The sequence below is a fragment of the Candida dubliniensis genome, chromosome 7 (assembly GCF_000026945.1).
Source record: "Candida dubliniensis CD36 chromosome 7, complete sequence".
NCBI lineage: Eukaryota > Fungi > Ascomycota > Pichiomycetes > Serinales > Debaryomycetaceae > Candida > Candida dubliniensis.
This window is the reverse complement of record NC_012866.1, coordinates 340,443-364,963: the sequence shown is the minus strand read 5'-3', so window position 1 is coordinate 364,963 and position 24,521 is coordinate 340,443. Positions and strand designations below refer to the sequence as shown.

Here is a 24,521-nt window from a genome sequence, read left to right as displayed (position 1 = left end):
TTTCTTGGATTGATATGTGTATAATTCTACAATACATTTATTAGCAGCAAAAAAAATGAGGAAAGGGGGACAAGTAATATTTTCCTATTACAGCATTAGCAATTCTGAATCTGTCTAGTACCAATTGACTAAAGTTGTTATCGTTTTGAATCTTATCTTACGATCAATACCCTCCAATCCTTTTCTCAACTATACGTACATCATTCATTTCCCAATATGGTGAAATCTGTATCACTCTTTCCTTATTTTTCTGATTTACTTTTCCACTAAATTATAATTGTGGAGTTAAATGGGAAATCGAAACAACCTAGTCCCCCACCCCTTATTACAGTAAAGAAGGGGGTGGACCTAAGGTATATACTTACACACTTTTTTTTTGTATTCTTGAAATCTCCTATTTATAATGTGGGGAAAGAATGATTAATTTAACGCATCTAAATTAGAACTTGGACTGACGTAATTAATCGAGACTTTAAAAAGAATATATATTTTTGATCTTATTTATAAAGAGAAACATAAAGACTATTCTAGAAACAAACACAAGATGAAAAGTTGTCAATTGATTAAACAAACATAATACATTCTTACCTCTTGAATAAATCAACTTCTAGAAATTCAATAATTGATTTACCAGTAGCAACCACTTCTTCATCAAAATATCTACGTCCAGCTATTTGTAAAGCTATTGGGGCACCACAACATTCATCTGGTTTATAACTACTATTCTCCAATTCTTCCATTCCACTTCTATATTCATATTGTAAATCAGATTCATTCCAACGGTCAATTTCAGGATCTTGAAATAATCCGGTTTGGAAAACCAATGCTGGGAAATCCAACAAATTATAAATCAAAGTATATGATTCATTATAAACTTTCTCTCTATGTGGAGCAACATTATTATAAGCAGGTCCAAGAATCACATCAACTTTGTTTTCCACCATAAAATCACTATATTCTTCTCTTAATGTATCTCTTATTCTATTCAATTCTCGATTCGCAGCCACAGTATAATGTTTAGCTCCATCACCAAGATTTAAATACCATTTGGTTAATTTCTTTAATGGTTCTCCTGATTGAGAAAATAATTGACGCATCATATGATTCCCATCGGCATTTGATAACTTAGTAGCACAATCATATGCTAATCTGGAATTTGTTAACGGTGGTGTTGTTGTCGTTAATTCAATAATTTTGGCACCTGCATTTTTCAATTTCTCAACAACATTATTCAATGCTCGTCTTATTGGTGGGGTTACTCTAACTATTCCATCGTCTCTAATAACAGCAATGGTCAATTCATTAATTTTTGGAGCTTCCACATCACGCCATGGCATTGGTAAACACCAAGGATCGAAATCCCAAGGTTTTCCAACGTTTATATAACTTTTCATCCACAATTCCAAATCATCAATACTTCTTGAAAGTGGTCCCATTACACTTGGTACTGACTCTTGTCCATCTGACCCACCAGCTACTCCTCTAGCAGAAATTCTTCTTGTACTTGGACGTAAGCCATGGCAACCAGAAAATGCTGCCGGTGATCTAATTGATCCACCAATATCACTACCAACCCCCAAAACACTACCACCAAATGAAACAACAGCACCTTCACCAGAGGAAGATCCTCCACTTGATAATAATAAATTGTATGGATTTTTAGTGAATCCAGTTATATTGTTCCCGGAATCCAAATGTAAAAGTGCTTGTGGTTCATTGGTACGCATATAGAAAACAGCTCCTAATTGAGATAATATTTTTGTAGAAACAGCATCTTTTTCTGGTATATTATCAATCATGGCAACGTATCCACCATGAGCAATTTTACCTTTTATACAAATATTTTCTTTAAGGGTAATGGGAATACCATGCAAAGGACCAACTAATTTCCCATTTTTCTGTAAATATTCATCTCGTTCTTGAGCTTGTTTTAATCCTTCTTCAATGAAAATATCAACGGCACAATTTGTGAATTGATGAGCTATAATTGCTCGTTTAGCAAATGCTTTGAATACTTCAACTGCAGTATATTTTCTTGATTCCATTTGTTTTACAAGTAAAGTGCCTGGAGTATCAGTTATTTCAAATTCTTTTTCAGATAACAACTTTTGTGAATATAAATAATCGACGGCATTGAATTGATCATTAGTCAAAATATCCACTGATTGGGGTAATTCAATTAATAATTCTTGTGGAGTAGAATTGGCCAAGTTAAGTCGGTATTGCTCAACTTTGGGCAACCAGTACTTGGTGTATTTTTCAGAATCTTGGTAGTTATTGAGAGGATCCGTTGTCAATAATGAATAGAAAAGCGAGTCAGACATTAGCTAGGAGTATGGTATAATGTGAATTACTGGATTATATTATTCTGGTGGAAAGAGCAAGGAAGAAGAGTATTTATAGTTGAATATCATGGTTTTGAACATTCCTTGTTGGTGGTACGCAAATAACTTCCATATTTGGATTTCAACTGATTTTTTTTCTTATCGTAGAAAAGCTTAAAGTAATTTGCGGAACTGTTGAACCAGTAAGTTGTTGTTTCTGGGTGAACAGTTATCATAACCTTAACATATCTTGCAATAATTGTTTATTAGCAAGACTGCTATGCTTACTATTATTTCCCAAACTGTAACCATAAACGACGGAATAATGGGGAATTGGTTCCAAAATATATCTTCAGATAAAAGCAGGAACGAGATCAAAATAATTCAGTGGTGAAACGATCACATAGCGAAGGAAGGGAAAAAAAAAAAAGAAAAAGAATCAAAACAAAAAATTTTTTCCCTATGAACATACTTGAGAAAGTGATTTCATTATAGTATCAAACACGCCGCCCAGAAGTGCTTTAAAATTGGACAAATGGATTTTGAAGCAAGAGAAGATAATGACGGGGTTAGACTCTCATGGACTTCTTTACCCAAATCCAAATTACAACATCAAAGAAATGTTATTCCAATGGGGGCATTATATACTCCTCTAAATAACAAAACATCGATCACAGTTCTAGACCAAAATTGTATTATTAGTTGTCGAACATGTCGATCAGTATTGAACCCATACTCACCTATAAACAACACACTTTGGACATGTCAGATATGTAATTCATCCAATCAAATCCCAGCAATGGTTGATTCTGAAGGTCAGCCATGCTACCCTCCCAATCTCAATCCAGAATTAACAACAGTAGAATATAAAACTGGTAGATCAAGTGCTTTGCCACCAATATTCTTTTACGTGGTTGATACTATATTTGAGAATGACGATATTGAAAGTGCCTTCCAACAACTCAAAGAGAGTTTAACGGTGTCTTTAAGTCTTTTGCCAGAAGATGCATTGGTCGGATTTATTTCCTTTGGTAAACATGTCAAAATACATGATTTGGGTAGTAATGATAATTTAAGTTACACATTTAATGGGAACAAACAATACACATTGGAACAACTTCAATCTTCACTTGGATTAATGAGTTCCGGGTTGAGTACTGCTGGGTTGAAACAAGCCCACGATCAGAATGGATATGATCAATTGATTGGTAATATAGGTAAAAGATTCTTACAACCAGTGAATATTGCCGAATATCAATTGACAAGAATTATTGAAAACTTGTTACCTGATAGATTTCCTCATAATGAATATAGTGAACGTCCAGAAAGAGCTACTGGTGCAGCAATAAATGTCGCTTCGTTGTTACTAAAGACAATTTTAAACAATCTGCATCATTTGACCGGTGGTCATTTGATGGTGTTTATAAGTGGAGTATGTACTTTTGGACCAGGTAAAATTGTTGATAAATTATTGAAGGAACCACTAAGATCACATCATGATATTATAAAGGCGCAAACAACCACCATTCAAGCTCCCTCGACTTCTCATGTTGCCAAAAGTGATATTAATTTATTCAAACAGGCCAAAAAGTTTTATGAAGGAATAACTAAAACTCTTGTTACATTAGGGCTCAGTTGTGATTTTTTCATTGGTAGTTATGACCAAGTAGGACTTTATGAAATGGATGAAGTATGTTATAAAACGGGGGGTAGCGTAGTTTTGAGTGATTCTTTCAGCACCGCTATTTTCAAACAAAGTTTCATAAGATTTTTCAAAAAGCAAGAATTAGAAGACGGAGAAAACTCTGAATATTTGGATATGGGATTCAATGCCACTTTGGAAGTTAAGACTGGAGTTGATTTGAAAATTGAAGGGCTTATTGGGAATGCAACATCGTTGCCCTTTAATAAGACTGTTCCTGCTAATGAAAGAATGATAAGTGCCAATATTGCTGGAGAAGGGAAAACCAATAGTTGGAAATTATGTAATGCAAATCCACAATCGACTTATGCATTATATTTTGAGAAACTAGATAGTGTTTCAGTAAATGCTGGTGCTACTAGCACAACAACAACAACAACAACAATACAGTTTCTTTTCCATTACCAGCACCCATCTGGTGAAATGAGATTACGTGTTACGACAATTCCTGTAAATATTATTGCTGATTCCGATAACATCAACTTGGAATTAGGGTTTGATCAAGAAACTGCATTAGTGTTGGTTGCTCGTGATTCAATAAATAAGTTACAACCAGGAAATACAAAAGTAGCAACAACTGCTGCCATTGTCAAACAATTGGATAACACATTGATTGATTTTTGTACTCGTTTTGCAGTTTATACTGCTGGTCAGATTGAATCGTTTCGATTGGCCCAGACATTTTCTTTATTCCCACAATTTCTTTATCATTTAAGACGGTCACCATTTATAAATGTTTTCAATAGCTCGCCTGATGAAACCAGTTATGTTAGACATGTGTTTATGCATGAAGATACAGCCAACTCATTATTAATGATCCAGCCAACATTATTGTCCTATGATGTAAATACATGGGGATCATTAGTAGATGAAACCACTGGTGAAACAATAAACGAACCAGAACCAGTATTGTTGGACTCATTGAGTTTAGGTCGATCAAAAATATTATTATTGGATACTTTTTTCCAAATTTTAATTTATCATGGGACTCAAGTGGCTGAATGGAGAAAAGCTGGATATCATGAACAAGAGGAATATCAATATTTCAAAGATTTCTTGGAAGCTCCGAAAAGAGAGGCAATGATGTTATTAATGGATAGATTTCCATTGCCTAGGTTTATTGATTGTGATGAAGGTGGGTCTCAAGCAAGATTCTTGATGGCCAAATTAAACCCAAGTACAAGCTATGCTACAAATGTCAATCATCTCTATGGTATTGGAGATCGAAGTGACGTTTTCACCGATGATGCCAGTTTACAACTGTTTATGGATCATATACAAAGAGTAGTTACAGCAAAAAAATAGACAATTGCATTTTATGTAGAAAAGTAATAACAAATAGTATTTATTTGCCCTTGGCTCTTGCAGCTATAATTGCTCTTTTTAAAAACTGACTTCTATTTGGTTGTCCTTGTGATTCTTGATCTATATCCATGCTAGAATCATCAACTGTACGAAGTTGTTCCACTTCTTCTGCTTTCTTTAGTGTGAATTTGGTGTTATTGTTGCAAGTTAAATGTTCTTTAACCTTGCCAATAAATTGTCCATTTTCATCAAATATTAGTTCTGTACCTTGTAATTGATTCCAATCAGTTTGAAATATTTTCCCATCTATAAGTGCTGATGGATCAATCACTCCTGAAGAATGACTAATATTATTAAATCCATTTTTCGATGACGAGCTTTGAGCAGATGTAGTATTATTTGAAATTTTTATTAACGGGTGATCGTCTTTTAAATCAGTGAATTGGAGTTGTGCTGATGGTTTGATAATGTTGTTTTTGAACTTAGGAGCTTGACCTGTCCTTGATGGTACTTCCTCTTCATTGTCGATTTTATTCGAAATGGAAGGTATATCAATAGTTACATAAAATGTCTAATAACATGGTGTTAGTATTCCGTCTCGAACCATTTTTTAATGAATCAAGAAATTCAAAAAGTTTTGTATCTCTATATTTTCTAGTTTGTGTCTATTTAATATCTCTTTGGGGTTTTACGTACTTCAAATTCATCTTCATTCCCATCTACTTCTGCTGCTCCAGTAGCAGATTCAGTGATCGGACCATCCGATTTGGTTTGTTCATTTTTCTTTAATGCTTCTTCTGCAGCCTTTCTTTGTGCTATATCTTCAGCTGACCCGGCTTCAACACCACGACGGAAATCCCAATTCATTTCTTCTCCCTTTGTCAAGAATTCACAATTACCATTCATGACAATTTTCCATTGAATAGAATGATTGGTTTTATTTTCTCCATCTCTAACGAATTTAGATAATGAACATGCACCAGCACGTAACACAGTTTGATTATCATCTATAACATCAGTAACTGATTTTAACTGTAATAAAGCTGATCCTAAAGCAATTTTAGTTGCTGCATGTGTAACAACCAATACATTTTTTATTTCAGGGAATTTTCTTTCAAATTCAGGGATAAACTTTTTCCAAAACAATTTAGCACGATCATAGATCTCATCATAATCTTCTCCTTCAACATTAGGTATAACATTTAAATTATCTCTAGGCCAAGTATCTTCATCAATTAATAATTTGTCGAAAAATGTTCTCAACTGAGCGTAATCACCAGGAATTGGTTTGGTATCTCTATTCTTGCGAAACCATTCACCAACTCCTCTCTCTAAGGCAATTTTCAAGTCCAACATTTCTGCAATAGGTCTTGATGTTTCTATACAACGATAAAAAGGTGAGGCAATAATAAATTCGGGCTTTTCTTGTGTGGGTAATGATGTAAGATACGCAGCTAACTGTTTGGCTTGTTCAACACCATGTGGTGCTAAAGCCGGGTCACTATCAATGCCAGTTGGATTTGGTGGATGTGGTGGTGGTAACCAATTGGATCTATAACCGTGTCTTGCAATATAAATAGTCTCAATCGTCATACTTGTAGGTTGAAAAGGTGGTCTATCAATATAACAAAAAAATCAAAGCAATCTTTGTAACAAACAATAAAGAAAAGAAAAAAGAACGATGCGAGTTTGATTGATGTGGTTTGGTGATGGGAATGGTCTTCTTTATTTATGTTTCATTTTTTTTTTTGTTGTTGTTTGTGCGACTCACCAGTTACGCCATGCGTGATTTATCTAACATCACCATCACCACACCCTATGCATGCCCTGCTTTTATTTAACAAAGAGAAACCCCATTCAATACTGATTGTTACACCTTCATATATGCTAAAAACTTTATTGTACATTACTTGAGTCTTCTTCAGACTACATCTCTTTTGAGTTTTCTTTTTTTTTTTTTCTTACACCCTAACTACTTAGATCAACATTTCTAATGGATTTTCAACAATTCTCTTCAATTCTTTCATCCATTCACCACCAAGGGCACCATCAATAACTCTGTGATCAAAAGTACCAGTAATAGTGATAACATCATCAAACACAAATCCTTGTTCATTAACTTCACTTGGAACAGCCTTCTTCTCAGTAGTGCCAATAGCAAGAATGGCAGATTGTGGTGGGTTAATAATAGATGTGAAGGCAGTGACAGCATGGTTCATGCCCAAGTTGGAAATACAGATGGTACCACCTTGGAATTCTTCTGGAAGCAATTTACCAACTTTGGCTCTCTTACCCAAATCTTTAACTTGGTTGGAGATTTCAGCCAAACCTTTAGATTCAGCATTAGTGACAATTGGAGTGATTAATCCGGTTGGGGTGGCAACAGCAACAGAAACATCAACGTTCTTGTATTGTCTGATAACACCTTGTTCGCCTAACCAAGCAGCATTAACTTCTGGAACTCTAACACAGGTTCTGGCAATAGCCTTGATTAATAAATCATTGATAGATAACTTGTATCTTTCTTCGGCAGTAGCATTCAATGAAGCACGTAATTTCAATAATTTAGACACGGAAATCTGTGACTGAATAATGTATGATGGGGATTGTTGGGTAGATTGTAATAATCTGGAAGCAATTGTCTTTCTCATGGAAGTAATTGGAATATCTTCGTAAGAAGCAGTGGCACTTGGTGCGGCACCTGTGGTAGCAGCTGGAGTAGCTGGAGCGGCAGCAGCAGCTTGTGGTTCAACACCTTCAAGATCCTTGGCAACAATTCTACCATTTGGACCTGACCCTTTAATGCCTTTCAAGGAAATACCTTTCTCTAAAGCAATGGTTTTAGCAAATGGCGATGCAATTATTCTGTCGGTTGGTGCCTTTTTGGAAGAAGGTGCTCCAGTGGAAGCTGGAGCTTGAGTGGTGGTAGAAGCTTTTGGTTCTTCTTTCTTTGGGGCTTCTTCAGCAGCAGCAGGTGCTGGTTTTGGTGCCTCTCCGGCATCAGCAGCAGTGAAATCTTCAAATGCTGCTACCTCACTAGCATCTTCAACGTAAACGGCAATTGGTTGACCAACTGGAACGTCTTTAGCACCAGCATCCAATAAAATCTTGGCCAAATAACCTTCTTCTTGGAATTCAAAATCCATTGATGCTTTATCGGTTTCAATTTCGGCAATTGCTTCACCTGGTGTTAATTCATCACCAACTTTTTTGGCCCAAGATTGAATGTTACCTTGAGTCATGGTTGGGGATAATGCTGGCATGTTGATAACAGTATGTGGTGGGAATTTGCCAGATGAATATAATCTTGCTAATGCTAAGAATGATGAAGAGGTGGCAGTATAACTTCTTGGAGCAATGGTACGAAGAGCCATTGCTGATCTGGAAACAGCAAATAAAGCAGACATATTATAATTCAATGAATCTGAATAGGTTGATACTAGTGAATAATTATGATGTTATCTTTTTCTTCAAAAAAAAAAAAAAAATAGAACTACTAATTCTTTGGTTAAACTGCGATGTGTTTATGATGATGAGAACAGTTCGTTCCTTTGTTTGCCTGTCTACGTCTTCTCTGTCTCTTTCTTTTTTTTTTTCCGAGTTTTATTTACCTAAGCCAATTTTTACTTTTTTTTTTTGCTGTGTGAAATGGATTGATCTTGTCCGCTGTGAGAAGAATCGCCCATACACTTCGGACTTTTATTTCCGTGTATACAATTATTGTTACATAAAGTATTTATTTCCAATATGTCTATAACAAGTTTACATTACTACTACTACAATAATAGTCTTTTTTAAGCTTACTATTATCTTTCTTTTTATCTATCATAGCGAAAACATCTTGATACCCTTTTTCAACCCTACCTTGATCTTCATAAACAACTTCAGCTGCATTGTTTTTGACTAAACTATCCTTTGCTGTTTGCCATGAAAATCTAATAAAGCCATAACACCAACCAAACACTGGGTCGACATTGGAATTAAGCCATTTGTTGGTGTTTGGGTCACTGGGGTAACCTGACCCCAATTTTTGGCCCTGTAAAAGTGGCAAGTTTTCATTATAGAATTTTATATTTGTATCTCTCGTAACTTTAGCAACAACAGAAGCAGTACTCACTATAGGATAGATACTATCGGCTTTTTTCGTTACTGTGACATCAATTTCTGGGAAAAATCGTTTTAGTTTCGCTTGGTAGGTTACTGGTGGACCTACAGTATCGACAAATATCTTCGATATCTTTACCCCTTTAGCTAAAACTTGTTTAATCAAATCAATGGTGGTATCATGTGCTTGTTCATTTAAATTGTAAGCCCCTTTACCATTTACTGACTGTAACATTCCGCTGGAAATGTCTCTAGCGGTCATAGTAGTGGTGGCCCATCCAATGTGTTTATGCAATTCGTGTTCTGGATCCTCTATTTGCTTGAATAACTCTTCTCTTTTCACGTCGGTCAATACTTTGGAATCAGCAAACCCATACTCTTTTTGTAGTTTGGACAGAAATGATTCTAGTGAATATGCAATTCCATAGACCATGGCGCCCAATACTGGCCCCCTCCCAGCCTCATCAACACCAAGTACAATTGGTTCAGTTTCGTTTTGAAGAACATTCTGAGGAATTTCTGAATGATAAGTAGAGCTTGCAAATTTGAATGGATCTTCAATACTACTCACCGATGGTGGTAGCCAATCAGATGAAATTGCAAGTTTGGATCTTTTATTTGTATCCCTTTCTGTCTTATCTTTTGGATCTGTTGTTTGAGTATCTTCAGTAACTTCATCGATCTTTCTCTTGAGAGAAGAATCAAGTAATACAGCATCCAGAGAATCCAATGCTATTGCAGACGCCATGCTATCAAGCTTTTTTAAACGACTTGTCAAAAAAAAAGAAAGAATAAGATCTGGTAAATCTGATTGAAAAAAAAAAAAATCTTTTGTGGGAAAAAGATGAGGAATCAAAATAAACAAACAAACTGAGATATTGCGCGAGAACAATTCAACACGCGTCGAACCAAAATGGTTGGAGAGGAAAGAAATGTGGAAGGAAAGAAGTACATTTAAATGTTTACTTGAAGAACATCACCAAAAGCAATTTACTGTTGTGTAAGATCAGTATTACATTTGTAAGCTGATAACGAGACAACAAGTTTAATAATTAAGCTCTTTGTATAGTGTTATTTGTTATATTTTTCTGATAAAATTTGTTGGAAAACTACAACAAAATTCTGTTGCAGCGCAACAAATAATTGGGGATTACGAATAACTGTTATCTATCTTATCGACTCATATAAGACACACCAACAATCCTCACTTCTAGAAGAAAAAAGATCATTAAACAGAACTATCTATCATTCCAAGCAAAATGATGATGTTGACTACAAGAATAGATTGGAAAAGCTTCCATTAGTGAATTTCTTAGATACGGTTTCTCGTCTAACAATAGATGCAGCAGAATGTTACTAGTAAGATAAACAAACTAAAAACTCAAATAATAATAAAATAGTAAAACTGCAAAGAGAATCATCATTGTAACATTAAAACATATTTGAAACATTTCATATTTTTTCACGGCTGATTAAGATTGTGTGAATATTTATTTATTGAGGTTGTAATAAATGTACCAATCTACTTTAACTAAAGATGTCCAGTCTATTACAAACACGAACTTTCCTCTAGCTTTCAGTCTAGAAATCAATATATAACTTTTGTGTTTTGGTTAGTTTCAAAAACTGTACGATGTTTTAAATCGAAAGATCGTAGAGTCATTTTTTTGTTGTTTTTGTTGTTGTCTCTTTCAGTAAACAGGATTTATTTTTAGTTTTTAATTTCCAAAAACAAAAAACAACATCTCCCCAAACTAAACTTCAACTAGTTTTTTTTTTTTTTTATCCCCTTATCCATTTGTTTTGGTGTTGTTGCATCAAATCAATAAGTTCATTACCAGTTGAACGTTTCCCACCACATTCTTTTACTTTCATCTTTCATTTATTTAATATCGATAGAATCCTCAAATCACAGTTGTCCATTTAAAGTATAACATTGACACACATTCCACATTTGCTTTTATTTTTTTTTGCCACATCTTGTAATATATTTAACAACGCATCAAGCACCCCTGGGAAACAAGAGGATCGATATATAACATCCCATTACAAGAGATTTCCATTACTATAATAGAACTGCTCTCATTCCCCACAATCATTTGAAACTTTTGAACCAAACCCACAGAAACATGAGTTCCAAAAACAAGAGATACAGCTATTTATCGGGATCAAAAAATGATCATTTCAATGTAGAAAATGAGATTAAAAAATACCATTTAGATGTATCGACATTTGATGTTATAAGAGTGAATAATTTCCGTAATTACAACTGTTCCACGTTGTTTTGGTATTTTTACATGTGGGTGTTAATCTTTTTATCATTTGCATTATTAGCCACAGATATCTATTCGTGTCTAAATATTCTTGTTTTCCACAGATGGGCTACTGACGATTACAAGCCATATGCATATTCCATTGCCAAATGGATTTTTACTGGCTGTATAATATTTCAGTTCGTGCTACTACTTTATCATTGGATATGGACCATACATATTGCAAGGACAAGAAACATTGCCTTGGTATATCTAAATTCCATAGCCAAAAGACTTTATCTGATAAAATATTATGACAATTTTTGTTTACTAAACGGTATAAATGAAGGTCATTTTTTCGATTGGTGTTGCTTTTTAACATATTATGAGATAGACAATGCATTACAAATATTAGTGGCTGACACCCCAAGACAAGTTATTAATGTATTGACATTAAGATATTATGCCACTGGTGGAGAGTTAAACAACAATATTTTGAATAATATTGAAGAAATTGCCAATACAAACTTGTACTTATCTGTCATTTTGAGTTTCATGTGTTTGTCGGTATTCATCTATGCTATATTCTTGTTGAGATTTGTATTTGGGATGCTTTGTTACATCCCATTAAAAATTCAATTGAGTAATGATGGCTATAAAAGTTTCAAAGATTACTGCTGCCACTTGATTAACGAAAGCATTGCTGATGCTGTTAGATTGCATCACAAGCCAAAGAAAGTGTTATTGGAACAAGGTATATTATCAGAAGAGAGAATTGCCCAATTACCCGTGTTGGAAGACCGTCCACCTCGTTATAATGACTATTCAAAGACTTTTTACCGTACAGATACCAGTGCCACCAAGGAATCAACTATCCCATTGAATTATATGAAAGATAGATCAAATTCCGCCAATAATTCCAGAGACGATTTTGGAGACAACAGCAAGCAAAGAGTGTATTCACCCATTAATGATCAAACTAATGGTATTGGGAAGCGTCTAAGTCAATTGAGGGAGAAATATACTCAACCAAGTTATGGTATAATAGAGAAATCTAGATCAGTTGACTCCGTGGTGGACAATGAACAACTGCTTTACAAATCCAGACAACGATCACAGGCTTCGCTTTTAAGTGAGGAGCAAAAAGACTTGATGTACAAGCAACCACGATCAACGAGCTTAACATATGACACATCTAGAGCCCACGTAAACAACCCACCAAAACGGTCTATCACTGACATTTCAGAACAAATTGGCCAGCAGAATCTATCATCATCTTTCAAGCCCACGAGGAAACCCCCTACTGCAACGCTAGGGTTTGGGATCGACGAGAACAGTCAAGACATAAATTCTTTGACTACATATGACCAACCAGTACAGCCCTTACCGAAATCTTACACACAAGACCATCCACACAGACACAAATATGACGACTTCGCAGAACTGATAACAAACCCTTTTGGGAATTCAAGTTCAACATATTCAGGATCAGTGGATGATTTTTCAAGATCGATAAAAACAGATTATCCAGAAGGAAGCGTAACTCCGTTATACAGCCAGATTAAACCATTGAAAAAATCAGCAACAGAACCAATTAATTCATTTGAACTCTCATATCAAACACCACTGGAAACAAAGTTCAAACGTTCATTTACTGATGAGTACCCGATTACTGAAGAGGATAGATTACATTCTTCACAAAATGAAAGCAAAATGAACAACCAAGAAGACTACCAACAACGAGAAAGTCCTACAGGAACTGATATCATAGATGACTTTTTAGAAGACTTGAATGCCCCGCCAGAGAAGGAACCCCCTTATCCAGTAAGAGGAGTTTCGAAATACTTTGATACTTAGAAAACAAAAATAATAAATAAAGAAAAATAACGTATTGATAGACTTATTTTATAGAATGAAAACTTTTTAATGCACACAGAGAAACGCCATATCATTTACTTATAATAGATAAACAAATATATTGTAAACACATATATATGATTTACTCAAAAAAAATAAAGCCTTAAACATCATAAACAGCATATGTACAAGAACCCACTAAATTAATATATTCAACTCACCTCATGTCTTCATCATGACTATTTTTGGTTTTCGTATTCCAATTTCAACTTCTGTAATTCTTCATCACTGATTGGTGGAATAGGAATATCACCAAGATCATCATCTCCCATTTTCTTAAATGTATATAAATAAACAGCTAACGGTATACTACTGACAGCAAATAATGCAATAGTATTTCTCCAAAAGAATGGTGCTCTTACCCTGTACAAGGCTGGTGTGATTTGATGAGTTTTTGGATCTCTGTAACGATCATGACCTTTTCTTAAAAAAAAAATGTTAGTATCAAATGTACTATTTTTTTTTTTTTCTTTAAATAAAATCAATGCTTTTACTTACGGTGCTCCTACTAATTTACCCATGACTAATGATTATAATATGGTGGATTAATACTGAATTTGTTGAAATGTTAAGATCCGATTTTTCGTTTTGGGTTCTTGTTTTTCTGTCGTTCTTCAACAATCACGCTGTTTTATGAAATGGACTTTGAAAGTGAAAATGTATATGCAGTATTTTGATCAAAACCAACACCAATACCAAAAATCGATTCTATGTGTTGGCAGTAATCTCCCAGCAAGAGTAAAATAAATATACATTACAGGTTTATTACCGGTTTTCTAGATTATATACAAGTACCTATACTATTTTAATGTCTTTTTATGAACCCTTGATTCACGCTATTTTTTCTTCTTTGAGTAGCTTCCAATTTCTTATTAGTTTCTCTTGCCTGTTTAATGGATTTCTCTTTACTATCATCCACAAACTTGCTCACCATATCTTTGATAGATTGGTTTGCTTTAGGATTATTGGCCTGCATTTCTGCAAGACTCAATTTAGGAGGCATACCAGCAATCTTTCTAAACCAACTACTTTTGAACAAGGAACTTTGGATAAGGGAGAAAATTGAATTAACCGCAAAATACAAAATAATAGCCGAAGCAAACCCTTTAGTAATGAAAATAGATGCAATTGGAACAACAGTCATCACTTTTTTCATTCCTGCTGCCATAGCATGTTGACCGGTTTCACCACCCACTCTGACAACAGCAATAATGGCAGCAGCAGAAATGACTTGTAATCCTAAATATGGATCAACTTCAATTAAATTTTGAAACCAGGCATACCCTTGATCGGAAAACCCTTCAACGTTATGATTAGCCATCTTTCTCAAAGCTTGGAAAAATCCATATGCCAATGGTAATTGAACTGCGGGGAATAAAGTGGCCAATGTAGAAACACCATTTTCTTTCATAATAAGTCTTCTTTTTTCCATTGCTCTCATTTGTTCAACAGTATCACCAGTTTTAATTTGTTGCAACAACTCGTCAATTTGTGGTTTTATTTTGGACATTTTAGTTGCATTAGATGATGCTCTGACATATAATGGAAACAAAATAAGTCTAACGGCAATGGTGGCAACAACAATAGTGCCCCACCATGGCAACCCAGTATAAACATGAGTAACTTCTAATAATCTTTCAATCAAACTTGTTGGTCCCCAACCTTGAGCTAAACCAATTGATTGTAAATAACCCAATTGATCAGAATGTAAATTTGTAACGTTTTCAAGTACTGCAGAAGTGGTGGTATCATCAAATGAAGTCAATTTATCTTGAATTTCAGTTACACCGGTTGTTGTTGTGGAGGACGAGTTAAATCTTATTGATGAGTATAATAAAGGTGAACGTGTAGCTATATTAGAGGGAAGTGGAAACCTAGCGTTTCTCAATGATGTTGAAGTTGCTCGAAACGAGCGGGTCAACCCTAATCTAAGCATTATGAGTGGATTTTATTATGGCAATAGCTATTAGGTTTAAAGTTCAATCGAAAATGAAAAAAAAAAAAAAAAAAAAAAAAAAAAGAATTATTGATGAAAAATTTCAAAAGTCGTGTGTGTGTGTGTGTGATCTTACACATTATTGATCATACTGTTTTCTCTCTTTTTTCTCAACCAACGGTTTTACAATAATAAGGTGATTTGTTTATTGACAAGTCCAACTTATAGAATGAATATTGGTTGTCGAATACGACCGAGGAAACTACCACATTTGAGATTATATTCTCAAATGAAAGTTCCATGGTCAATACAAACTCCCATAACTCCTAAAACAGTTACAGATATTCTACCTCACTTTGTACAATTGCCAATTGAAGAACAGGATGCATTAATTGAACAACACCCTAAATTATTAAATGTGCAATTGCAAATAATGCTATATTCTGAACCAGACAGCTTGAAGACATTTAAGTTTATTTGTAAATATGGCCAGCATTTGCAATCGGAGTTTATACAGATATTTGTTTACAATCTACTTTTATCAAACAACTTAAAAGCAACAACTACATTATTGCATCAACTCTTGCACGAAAATAAAAATTTTCAAATTTCCAATGAATTATGGGCGTTATATATGGATAAGGTCTGTTGTATGGGGGATTATCTTGGGGCAACTTTGATATATCATGAATTAATTGATGATGTGAAGTTTTACGAAGAAACGAGTTATTTGGTACAAACAAATAATTTAATACCATTCTTGATCAATGAATCTACATTGGTGGCTCTAGCAGGTATATTTAGAAATAACAAAGACCCATCAAGAGTTGGTGGAATAATACAATACTTTCGTCGATTTTATTCTTTTTTACGTTCACAATACATTTACAAATCTTTGTTGATTTTGCAAATTGAATCGTACGCCGAACTTGGTTATTTAGAGCAATGCTTAAAATTATTTGCAGCTTTTGGATTTAACCATAATCAGAGTGATGTGAAAAGAAACAGGGCTTTACAGGCAGGGTGGGAGAATGTACACAAACGACATGAAAACATCAAGACCAATAAGAATTCTTCATCGTACAAAGATTCAAAATATGATTTAGATATTCACCAGAATTTATTAGCTGAAATTTGTAATACTGAGTTGTTCAATCCTATTAGTCATAGAAATGTTTATTCTTCATCGAAAACTGGACGTAACCCAGTTATTAATGGATCTATATCTGTCAATGATTTGCCAGCTTTAGAAGCATTGATTACTGAAAAAGTGGCTACCATGGAAATGAGAGAGTTATTACATTTAACGAAAATGTCCCATCAATCAATCAACCTTTTCATAGTTGCTGGATTATGCAATGTCAATAAACCACATATGGCACTTCAATATTTGAAAACGTTATCACACATCTTCCCCACCATATCAAGAAAAAACCTCATAAAGAATCAGAATTTTGTTTGTATTTTGCATGCTACAAAAGAAATAGAACTCGCCAAGGAGGTGATGAACTATTATCGTGATATCCATAATGACTATATTAATGTTCAAGTGTTACAAGCGCACATACTCGTTTTGTTGTCTAATGAATGCACTACAGTTTCAGATCTTACGCCTAGCTTACAAATGTTTGAATCTTCCCACCAACAGGCAACATTGTTTGTCGATCCAGATCAATACGAAAGACTTTGTGAACTAACACACAATACCAAAAATTATGACTTTATTCATGTACATAGTTAAAATAAAAATATAGTATTACGTTATAAACCTCAAAGTCTGTTTCTATCTCATTATTCCTCTCTTGGGGCAGACATTTTATGGATTTTCACTCCTTTATCATTTAATTCTCCAACAACAGCAATATCCTGAGGAGTGATGAAAATATTCTGTGATTTTGGATATCTCTTTAATTCTTTCAACAACAACTTGATACTGATAGAACGATTGACTGAATCCATATAAACATCAAACTCATCTAAACCTCTAATACGAGAATTCATTACTTTCCAAATAGATAATAATAACGCAATTTGAGAAAACGATTTTTCACCACCAGATAACGATTCAACTGTACGTTTCTTTTCATCATTACCAGTTTGCACATTCAATTGTAATGTCTTTTCTGCAAAATCGAATTTCAAAGTCCCTTGGAATCCTCTCAACCACATGGCTTTTTCAAAAGTTCTCTTTGCCTCTTGAATCGAAGATTGAATTGTAGTGTGTAAAAAATTGAATCTAGCATTGACTTCTGCATTTAATTTTCTAGAAGTGGAACTCAAAGTCTCTAATTCCTCCTCTGCCTTGTCACATTTTGCCTTTGCTTTCTCTAATTGATCCAAGACCTCTTCCAAAGAAGTCCCAAGAGCACTTTCTGCCCTTTCTAAATCATAACGAGTCTCTTGATAATCCTGTGCTATTGTCTCTTGGGTATCATTAGGGTATATGGTAACTCTGTCTCTACTGCAATGCTCTTCAGCTTTGGCAACAAACTCCTCCAATTTTTGAAACCCTTCAACTAGTATATCATCAGCTCTTTTGATTCTATCCTCCAATTCAGTTATCTTATATAAATAGCGCTTCTTAAGATCCTCTTGTGTTTCAATTTCGGTTTCAATGTCAACTAATTGTTTCACAAATTTTTCTCGGATAACTTCATGTTTATTTTTCTTAAATTTGCAATCATCAATTTTCAGTTTCAAATCTTTGAAATTTTCATTCATCTCGGAAAGATTCTCTAACAAAGCATCGTTCAAAGCAACCAATCTACGAATTTGTTCATTGTTATCTTCTATTCTTGTTTCCAACGTGGTGATATTCGAATAATCAACTTCAACTTCTAATTGATCTTCTAAAGTACTCCGGTTCTTCTTTAATTGATCCAAGTTTCTCTTCATGGCACGAGACTCAGATAAAAGACCATCTCTTTTGGCATCCAACTTCATTTTTATACTTCTGGCCCGTCTTTCTAAATCATTCTGATGCCTATGTTCCTCATCCAATTGAAGTTGTATATCACTTATCAAGTCAGACATATTAGCCACACCAAACTTGGCCATTCCATTTTGGTAGTATATAGGATCTTGTCTAAACGTGTTATTTTGATAACTCATTCTATGACCTGAATCCTTTCTGAAAAGAACCAAAGAATTCTGAACGTTTCTTCTCCTGCACGACTCTCTTGCTTCACTGGCTGATTGTACAATAACATTCTTTTCAACGGAGTTTATATCGATCAAAGCAAACAAAATAGTATCATTTTCCACATTTAACATGTCTAAAACAGTAGTGTATGCAGAATCAGCTTTACCAGAAGCGTAGTTCAATCTTTCTGTTTTCTTGACAATAATGTTGCTACGTATTTGATATTGCTTGAGCAATCTGTCCAACCTGCTCCTATCACCTTCATTGGTGACAATAAATGAGTCTAAGGTTTTGCTCAAAATGGTAGACAACAAAGGTTTCCAATTATTATATTGGTTCTTTACATGGATGTAACTACCAATGGGGCCGATTGGCTCTTGTACCCACTCAGGATGTCTTTTAATTGCGCGTACTAATTCAACCATACGAGGACCCCAAGGTGAATATTTTGATACCGACTCTTTCTCTAATTGCCGCTTTTGGTTTTGTAAGTCGGCAATTTTCTGTTTTGATTTGTCCTTTTGTTGACTAACAGATCTTAACTCTGGATCAGGGTTACTTTGAATTTGACCAAGTTGCTTTTTCAAGTCTTCCATTTGTTTTTCCAATTCATCAATTTCTGAGTTTAACTGTTCCAATTCTTCAGCAATTTTTTCTTTGTTACCACCTTGTAATTCCTGGATCTTTCTTCTCTCTTGCTCTATTTTAGTCTCAGTCCTAGAAATATCTTCTTTCAAACTATTCATTTCGTCAATATTCTTTTTCGTTTCCTTTTTATTAATTTCTAATTCTGATTTTATCTCAGATCTTTTGCTTCGAAGTTGCTCAAATTCTTCTACTATGTCTCTTATTTGGATCTCCACTTGTTTAACTTCCTGATCAGCAGCATTCTTTCTAGGAATTTTGGCCTCAATTGCTTTTTCACATGCATCAACCTGGTTTTTGGCCTCTTTAATTTCTTGCAAGCAGGCATCTTCTTGTCGATTTTCTTGGCTGATTTTTTTCTCGATGGTTTGAACATTGAACCAATAGATCTTGGCATTCAACATTTCCAATTTGTTTCTCAATGCATCATTTGTCCTATGTGCATTATGGACTTTTGCGATGGCTTTGTATTCTTGCTTAGCAACCTTGGTATATGCTTCAGCTTGACGCACTTTATTATCCAACTCTTGAACATTGTTGGAAATCCCTGTATAGTTTTCAAGAATATCAGTGATAAATGCCCCATCCATAAAATATTCATATTTGTTTTTATCACTTGATGATGTCAAGAACTCTCTGGCTTTGTCTTGAGACAAAAACGCAAGTGGGTTATCGATAGTAATTGAAAACTTGTAAAGAATTTCATCTAAAACACTTTTTTTGTTTGACACCACTTTCCCTGCGTCATTTTTAATGCTATATGTGTTTGAACCATATCTTTGTAATTTTCTTTCAATAATGATTTTCTTTCCGAAAACGTCTGGTTTGTACGCGTCAGATCCTTCATTCTTAAGAACCACTGTAATTCGAGAAGTAGATTTCCCATCTTTGATCAAATCTCTGATGGTGCTTCCTCTATTTGTATCAGTTGCTTTGGCACCTAACCCTACAGATATACCAGTTAAAACCGCACTCTTTCCTGATCCGTTTCTTCCAATAATAAAATTCAACTGTGGTCCCAATTTCAATTCAAATGAATCATGACACATAAAGTTCTTCAAAGTTAATTTCTCAATAACTCCTGCCTTGGCAGGATCTGAACTAACGTCGTCCTCATCTTCATCCTCTTCATCATCCTCGTCCTCGTCCTCATCATCATCATCATCATCTGATTCTCCATCAGAATCCGAATCAGCGCCTGAGATGGAATCCGTTTCTGATCTGCTTTCGTCTTCATTTCTTCTAGAGACCTGAGTCATTGTTCTTCTTTTTCTGGGTTGATCAGATGAGTTGATCAATAGTTGTGACATATACTCTGACACGCCTTCACCCCCATTCCTCGCATCGAATAAAGAATCCGTATCATGTTTCCTTTTGTACGGTACAGTCATTTGGATAATGTTCAAACTGACATAAAGGTACTACACTAATTAGTAATGGAAAGTTTGATAGATTGTTGATTTTGTTTTTGTAGATAGTTTTTTTTTGGCGTTCTTGTTGGCAATTGGCATAATGGTTTACTAGAATCAAAAAAAGAAAAAAGAAAAATTTCGTGAACTGAAAAGCCTTGAAGCGAGTCGCGTCTCTATTGCCAAAAAAAAAAAAAAAAAAAAATTTGAACGTGACGACGAGACACGCTATGCTTACATAATCGGAATGTTGTTGTTGTTAACTTCTTTTTAAAGAAAAAAAAATATATATATTAAATTTGAGGCTGCACAGTACTTGACTTAAATACGGGGAGTATACTGTTGTCAGGGAAGTCTTTTTTATAGGGGTGGTAAATATAATAAATTTCACAAGACAACTTACCACTTTTGGCACCAACTAATATTTTTTTTTCTCTCGTTGTTGTTGATGTTGATGTTGAACAAAAAAGGTTCCATCTTCTCTTCTCACTTTGCAACTATCTTATCTAATAAAGAAAAAAAAAGAGAAGAAAAGTTTATTCACTTTTCCTCCTACCTCTACTGAATTCTTTACTTTATTAGAATGATACCCTTTATACTTTTTGTTATTGCATTTTTGAGACAAGCCTTATGCTACCCACAGGCAATTCTTTCACATCAAATATCTCCCAAGGTAATGATAGTGTCAATGTTCCAACCAGAGGAAGAAGCATGGACTTCAAAAGTTGATTTTCAACACAACATCACCGTTCCAGGTTTACATCCTTTATACCTGAATGTTCATTGCACTTTTAATTTTGATATTTGTCAATTTACAACTGGGGAAGGAGAGATAAATGCTGCCAGTTCGGTGGCATTTTTAATCTCAAATTCGAAATTTGATTTTTCAAAGACTTATTGGTTGTTGGCAGGAATTGGTGGAGGTGACCCTGCTAAAGTAACTACTGGATCAGTAACATTTGCAAAATATGCTATACAAGTTGGTTTACAGTATCAAATAGACTCTCGAGAATTGGATAGTACGAATTATAAGGAAGGTTGGACCGCAGGATATTTCAGTTATGGGACAAAGCATCCTCAAGACTATCCTGATTCAGTTTATGGTACTGAAGTTTTTGAAGTAAATGAGAAATTAAGGGACAGAGCCATGGAGTTATCCCTTAAAAATGAAAAATTGTTAAAACTTGGTGATGATGATAATGTCAATTTAAGAAAATTATATTCTAGTCCTGCCAATAAAATTCCAACTATTTTAGCTTGCGATGTTTTGACTAGTGATAATTATTTCACAGGACATGTGTTAAATGATTACTTTAGTAGCTATGCCCGGTTAATCACTAATAGTTCTGCAAATTATTGTTCAAGTGCACAAGAAGAAAATGCTACTTTGGAATCATTTATTAGAGTTGCCAAAAATGGCTTGATTGATTATGAAAGGATTGTTATTATGAGAACAATTTCTAATTTTGTTGCGAAACCTAAAGACTTATCAATTGACGCAATTGAGTTTTTCAATGAATATCCTAAAGGTGGTATTCAACATGCATTAGACAATTTGTATATTGGTGGTTGGCCGTTTGTTGAAGATGTAATTAACAATTGGGATAGTTTATACGAAAATGGTCAATCTTTCAAAGCAGAGAATTACCTAGGTGATATTTTGAATACACTTGGTGAACAAGGTAAAGATTTTGGTAAAGATTCTTATCACATCAGTTGATACTACCAGCTATATGTCACACAGTAACAGCAGCTACCATTTGAATCAAAGCCAATGGCATAATTACAGAAGTCAAAAATAGATCTCTTTTTATTACATAGATTAAATTAATACAAACAGAACACACTTCTTATTGTTTACTCAAACAGTCCATTTGGTAAACAAATTGAGATGACCTAAAAAGATTCCACAAACTAAAAGGCAATACAATTCATCACAAATACACAAGAACAGTAAAATACAATCAATACCGTTACACTTTTAAATATTTGTATAGTTGACTTCTTCCATCTTGTTCCTAGTATTGTTCTTAATTCTTTATCTATTTGATGCCGTGCCTGCTTTTTTCTGTTGAGGGTCAAACTGTTGGCGGACATCCTAAATATGTGAGAGAGATTTTGCCGTTCCATCGGAAAATTGGAACAGATTTTCAACAACAACAACAACAACAATAGTTTATCAGTTTTCCTATTTGGGAACAAAATCATTACTGTTGTTTAATTTATCTTTATCAGTAAGTTTTTAATTTAATTTAATTTAATTACTAAAAGATAAAAGAAATACCACACAACATAATATAATGAAATGAAACTCGGAACAATGAAAAAAAAAAAAAAAAACAACCAATTATTAACAATGTACCTCATCTTAACTCTCTTCACGGCTCTTTTTGATTGAACAATAAATAAATAAATGTTATATATATATATAGATCTATACATCTCTCTTTTGCTAAACTTCTTTTGGGAAAGAAGTAAGAGCATTCGGTATTTGACTTTAATAATAACAATTGCATTTCCATGAAGTTATCTACTTTATTTACATTAGCCACTACTACTACTACATTGGTTACCGTTACCATTGCCAGTCCTGTGGCGGTGATGGAGAAAAGAGCCATTAATGAAACTGCATTATCCGAAGATATCCCAGATACCAAAAACAATCATGTTCAAACATCATATGGGAACCCATTTGCCATTTATCAACCAAAAGCATTTATTATTTCCATGTTTAGTTTAGAAAGAGATCCATGGTTAAAAGCTATGGATTTTGTTCATAATATTACTATACCGGGATTATCACCAGTTTATCCTGATATTCATTGTACGACAAATTATACTATTTGTCAAATCACTACTGGAGAAGGGGAAATTAATGCTGCTAGTTCAATTTCAGCATTAACTTTAAATCCATTATTTGATTTAACTAAAACTTATTTCTTAGTTGGTGGGATTGCTGGTGGTGAACCAAATTATACTACTCTTGGTGGAGTTACATTTGCTAAATATGCCATCCAAGTGGGATTAGAATATCAATTGGCTTATGAAGATTATCATAAAACTAATCCAGATTGGATTTCAGGTTATATTCCATATGGTACCGACAATCAAAATACTTATCCAGGAAACGTTTATGGTACTGAAGTTTTCGAAGTCAATGAAAAATTAAGAGATAGAGCCGTTGAATTAGCTTCTAAAGTTCATCTAAATAATGGTACTGAAGGTAATGCCAAATTTAGAAAATTATATAATGAAACTGCTGCTCAAGGATTACCTAAAGTGGTTAAATGTGATTCTTTAACTAGTGATAATTATTTCACAGGTAATGTATTGAACGATTATTTTGCTAATTTCACTTCATTAATGACTAATGGATCGGCTACTTATTGTTCTACTGCTCAAGAAGATAATGCCACTTTAGAGGTCATGACAAGATTGGCCAAACATGGGTTGGTAGATTATGATAGAGTTATGATTATGAGAACCATTTCTGATTTTTCAAGACCTCCTCCATCCATGTCAGCTTATGAATATTTCTTCAATAGAAGTGATGGTGGTATTTCCGCAAGTTTAGAAAATTTGGTTATTGCTGGTACCCCAATTATTCATGATATTGTTCAAAATTGGGAAACAGTTTATGAAAGTGGTGAAAAATACTCTTCCAAAAATTATGTTGGCGATATCTTTGCAACCTTAGGTGGCAAACCAGATTTTGGTAAAGAATCATTTGATACTGCTTAAAAATAGTCCTAACACCCCAATTTTCTTTTCACTTTATCTTACAT

General features: G+C 34.2%; 12 protein-coding genes across 12 annotated transcripts; 5 read left to right on the top strand and 7 right to left on the bottom strand. All coding sequences in view use genetic code 12, as the record gives it.

Moving 5' to 3' along the window:
- Window positions 1–584: 584 nt before the first annotated feature.
- Window positions 585–2,324, bottom strand: CD36_71510 (acetamidase, putative; the record flags this gene model as incomplete). The annotated part of the gene is made up of 1 exon (XM_002421324.1): window positions 585–2,324. The coding sequence occupies one exon, from the start codon at window positions 2,322–2,324 to the stop codon at window positions 585–587; it is 1,740 nt and encodes a 579-aa protein (XP_002421369.1).
- A 535-nt stretch (window positions 2,325–2,859) lies between these two features.
- On the top strand, window positions 2,860–5,331 carry CD36_71500 (GTPase activating transport protein, putative; the record flags this gene model as incomplete). The annotated part of the gene is made up of 1 exon (XM_002421323.1): window positions 2,860–5,331. One exon carries the CDS (start codon window positions 2,860–2,862, stop codon window positions 5,329–5,331), a length of 2,472 nt encoding a protein of 823 aa, XP_002421368.1.
- Window positions 5,332–5,371: 40 nt separating this feature from the next.
- Window positions 5,372–6,924, bottom strand: CD36_71490 (tau subunit of RNA polymerase III transcription initiation factor complex (TFIIIC), putative; the record flags this gene model as incomplete). Its single annotated transcript, XM_002421322.1, has 2 exons — window positions 5,372–5,902; window positions 6,028–6,924. The coding sequence occupies 2 exons, from the start codon at window positions 6,922–6,924 to the stop codon at window positions 5,372–5,374; spliced, it is 1,428 nt and encodes a 475-aa protein (XP_002421367.1).
- A 383-nt stretch (window positions 6,925–7,307) lies between these two features.
- CD36_71470 (dihydrolipoamide acetyltransferase component of pyruvate dehydrogenase complex, putative) lies at window positions 7,308–8,738 on the bottom strand (the record flags this gene model as incomplete). The annotated part of the gene is made up of 1 exon (XM_002421321.1): window positions 7,308–8,738. One exon carries the CDS (start codon window positions 8,736–8,738, stop codon window positions 7,308–7,310), a length of 1,431 nt encoding a protein of 476 aa, XP_002421366.1.
- Window positions 8,739–9,082: 344 nt separating this feature from the next.
- CD36_71460 (ribonuclease large subunit, putative) lies at window positions 9,083–10,183 on the bottom strand (the record flags this gene model as incomplete). The annotated part of the gene is made up of 1 exon (XM_002421320.1): window positions 9,083–10,183. The coding sequence occupies one exon, from the start codon at window positions 10,181–10,183 to the stop codon at window positions 9,083–9,085; it is 1,101 nt and encodes a 366-aa protein (XP_002421365.1).
- A 1,381-nt stretch (window positions 10,184–11,564) lies between these two features.
- Window positions 11,565–13,544, top strand: CD36_71450 (vacuolar protein, putative; the record flags this gene model as incomplete). Its single annotated transcript, XM_002421319.1, has 1 exon — window positions 11,565–13,544. One exon carries the CDS (start codon window positions 11,565–11,567, stop codon window positions 13,542–13,544), a length of 1,980 nt encoding a protein of 659 aa, XP_002421364.1.
- A 239-nt stretch (window positions 13,545–13,783) lies between these two features.
- On the bottom strand, window positions 13,784–14,125 carry CD36_71440 (mitochondrial membrane protein, putative; the record flags this gene model as incomplete). The annotated part of the gene is made up of 2 exons (XM_002421318.1): window positions 13,784–14,027; window positions 14,103–14,125. The coding sequence occupies 2 exons, from the start codon at window positions 14,123–14,125 to the stop codon at window positions 13,784–13,786; spliced, it is 267 nt and encodes an 88-aa protein (XP_002421363.1).
- A 284-nt stretch (window positions 14,126–14,409) lies between these two features.
- Window positions 14,410–15,540, bottom strand: CD36_71430 (cytochrome oxidase biogenesis protein, putative; the record flags this gene model as incomplete). Its single annotated transcript, XM_002421317.1, has 1 exon — window positions 14,410–15,540. One exon carries the CDS (start codon window positions 15,538–15,540, stop codon window positions 14,410–14,412), a length of 1,131 nt encoding a protein of 376 aa, XP_002421362.1.
- A 229-nt stretch (window positions 15,541–15,769) lies between these two features.
- CD36_71420 (conserved hypothetical protein) lies at window positions 15,770–17,281 on the top strand (the record flags this gene model as incomplete). Its single annotated transcript, XM_002421316.1, has 1 exon — window positions 15,770–17,281. The coding sequence occupies one exon, from the start codon at window positions 15,770–15,772 to the stop codon at window positions 17,279–17,281; it is 1,512 nt and encodes a 503-aa protein (XP_002421361.1).
- Window positions 17,282–17,331: 50 nt separating this feature from the next.
- On the bottom strand, window positions 17,332–20,718 carry CD36_71410 (DNA repair protein, putative; the record flags this gene model as incomplete). Its single annotated transcript, XM_002421315.1, has 1 exon — window positions 17,332–20,718. One exon carries the CDS (start codon window positions 20,716–20,718, stop codon window positions 17,332–17,334), a length of 3,387 nt encoding a protein of 1,128 aa, XP_002421360.1.
- A 601-nt stretch (window positions 20,719–21,319) lies between these two features.
- CD36_71400 (purine nucleoside transporter, putative) lies at window positions 21,320–22,456 on the top strand (the record flags this gene model as incomplete). Its single annotated transcript, XM_002421314.1, has 1 exon — window positions 21,320–22,456. The coding sequence occupies one exon, from the start codon at window positions 21,320–21,322 to the stop codon at window positions 22,454–22,456; it is 1,137 nt and encodes a 378-aa protein (XP_002421359.1).
- Window positions 22,457–23,256: 800 nt separating this feature from the next.
- CD36_71390 (purine nucleoside transporter, putative) lies at window positions 23,257–24,477 on the top strand (the record flags this gene model as incomplete). Its single annotated transcript, XM_002421313.1, has 1 exon — window positions 23,257–24,477. The coding sequence occupies one exon, from the start codon at window positions 23,257–23,259 to the stop codon at window positions 24,475–24,477; it is 1,221 nt and encodes a 406-aa protein (XP_002421358.1).
- Between the last annotated feature and the right edge of the window lie 44 nt (window positions 24,478–24,521).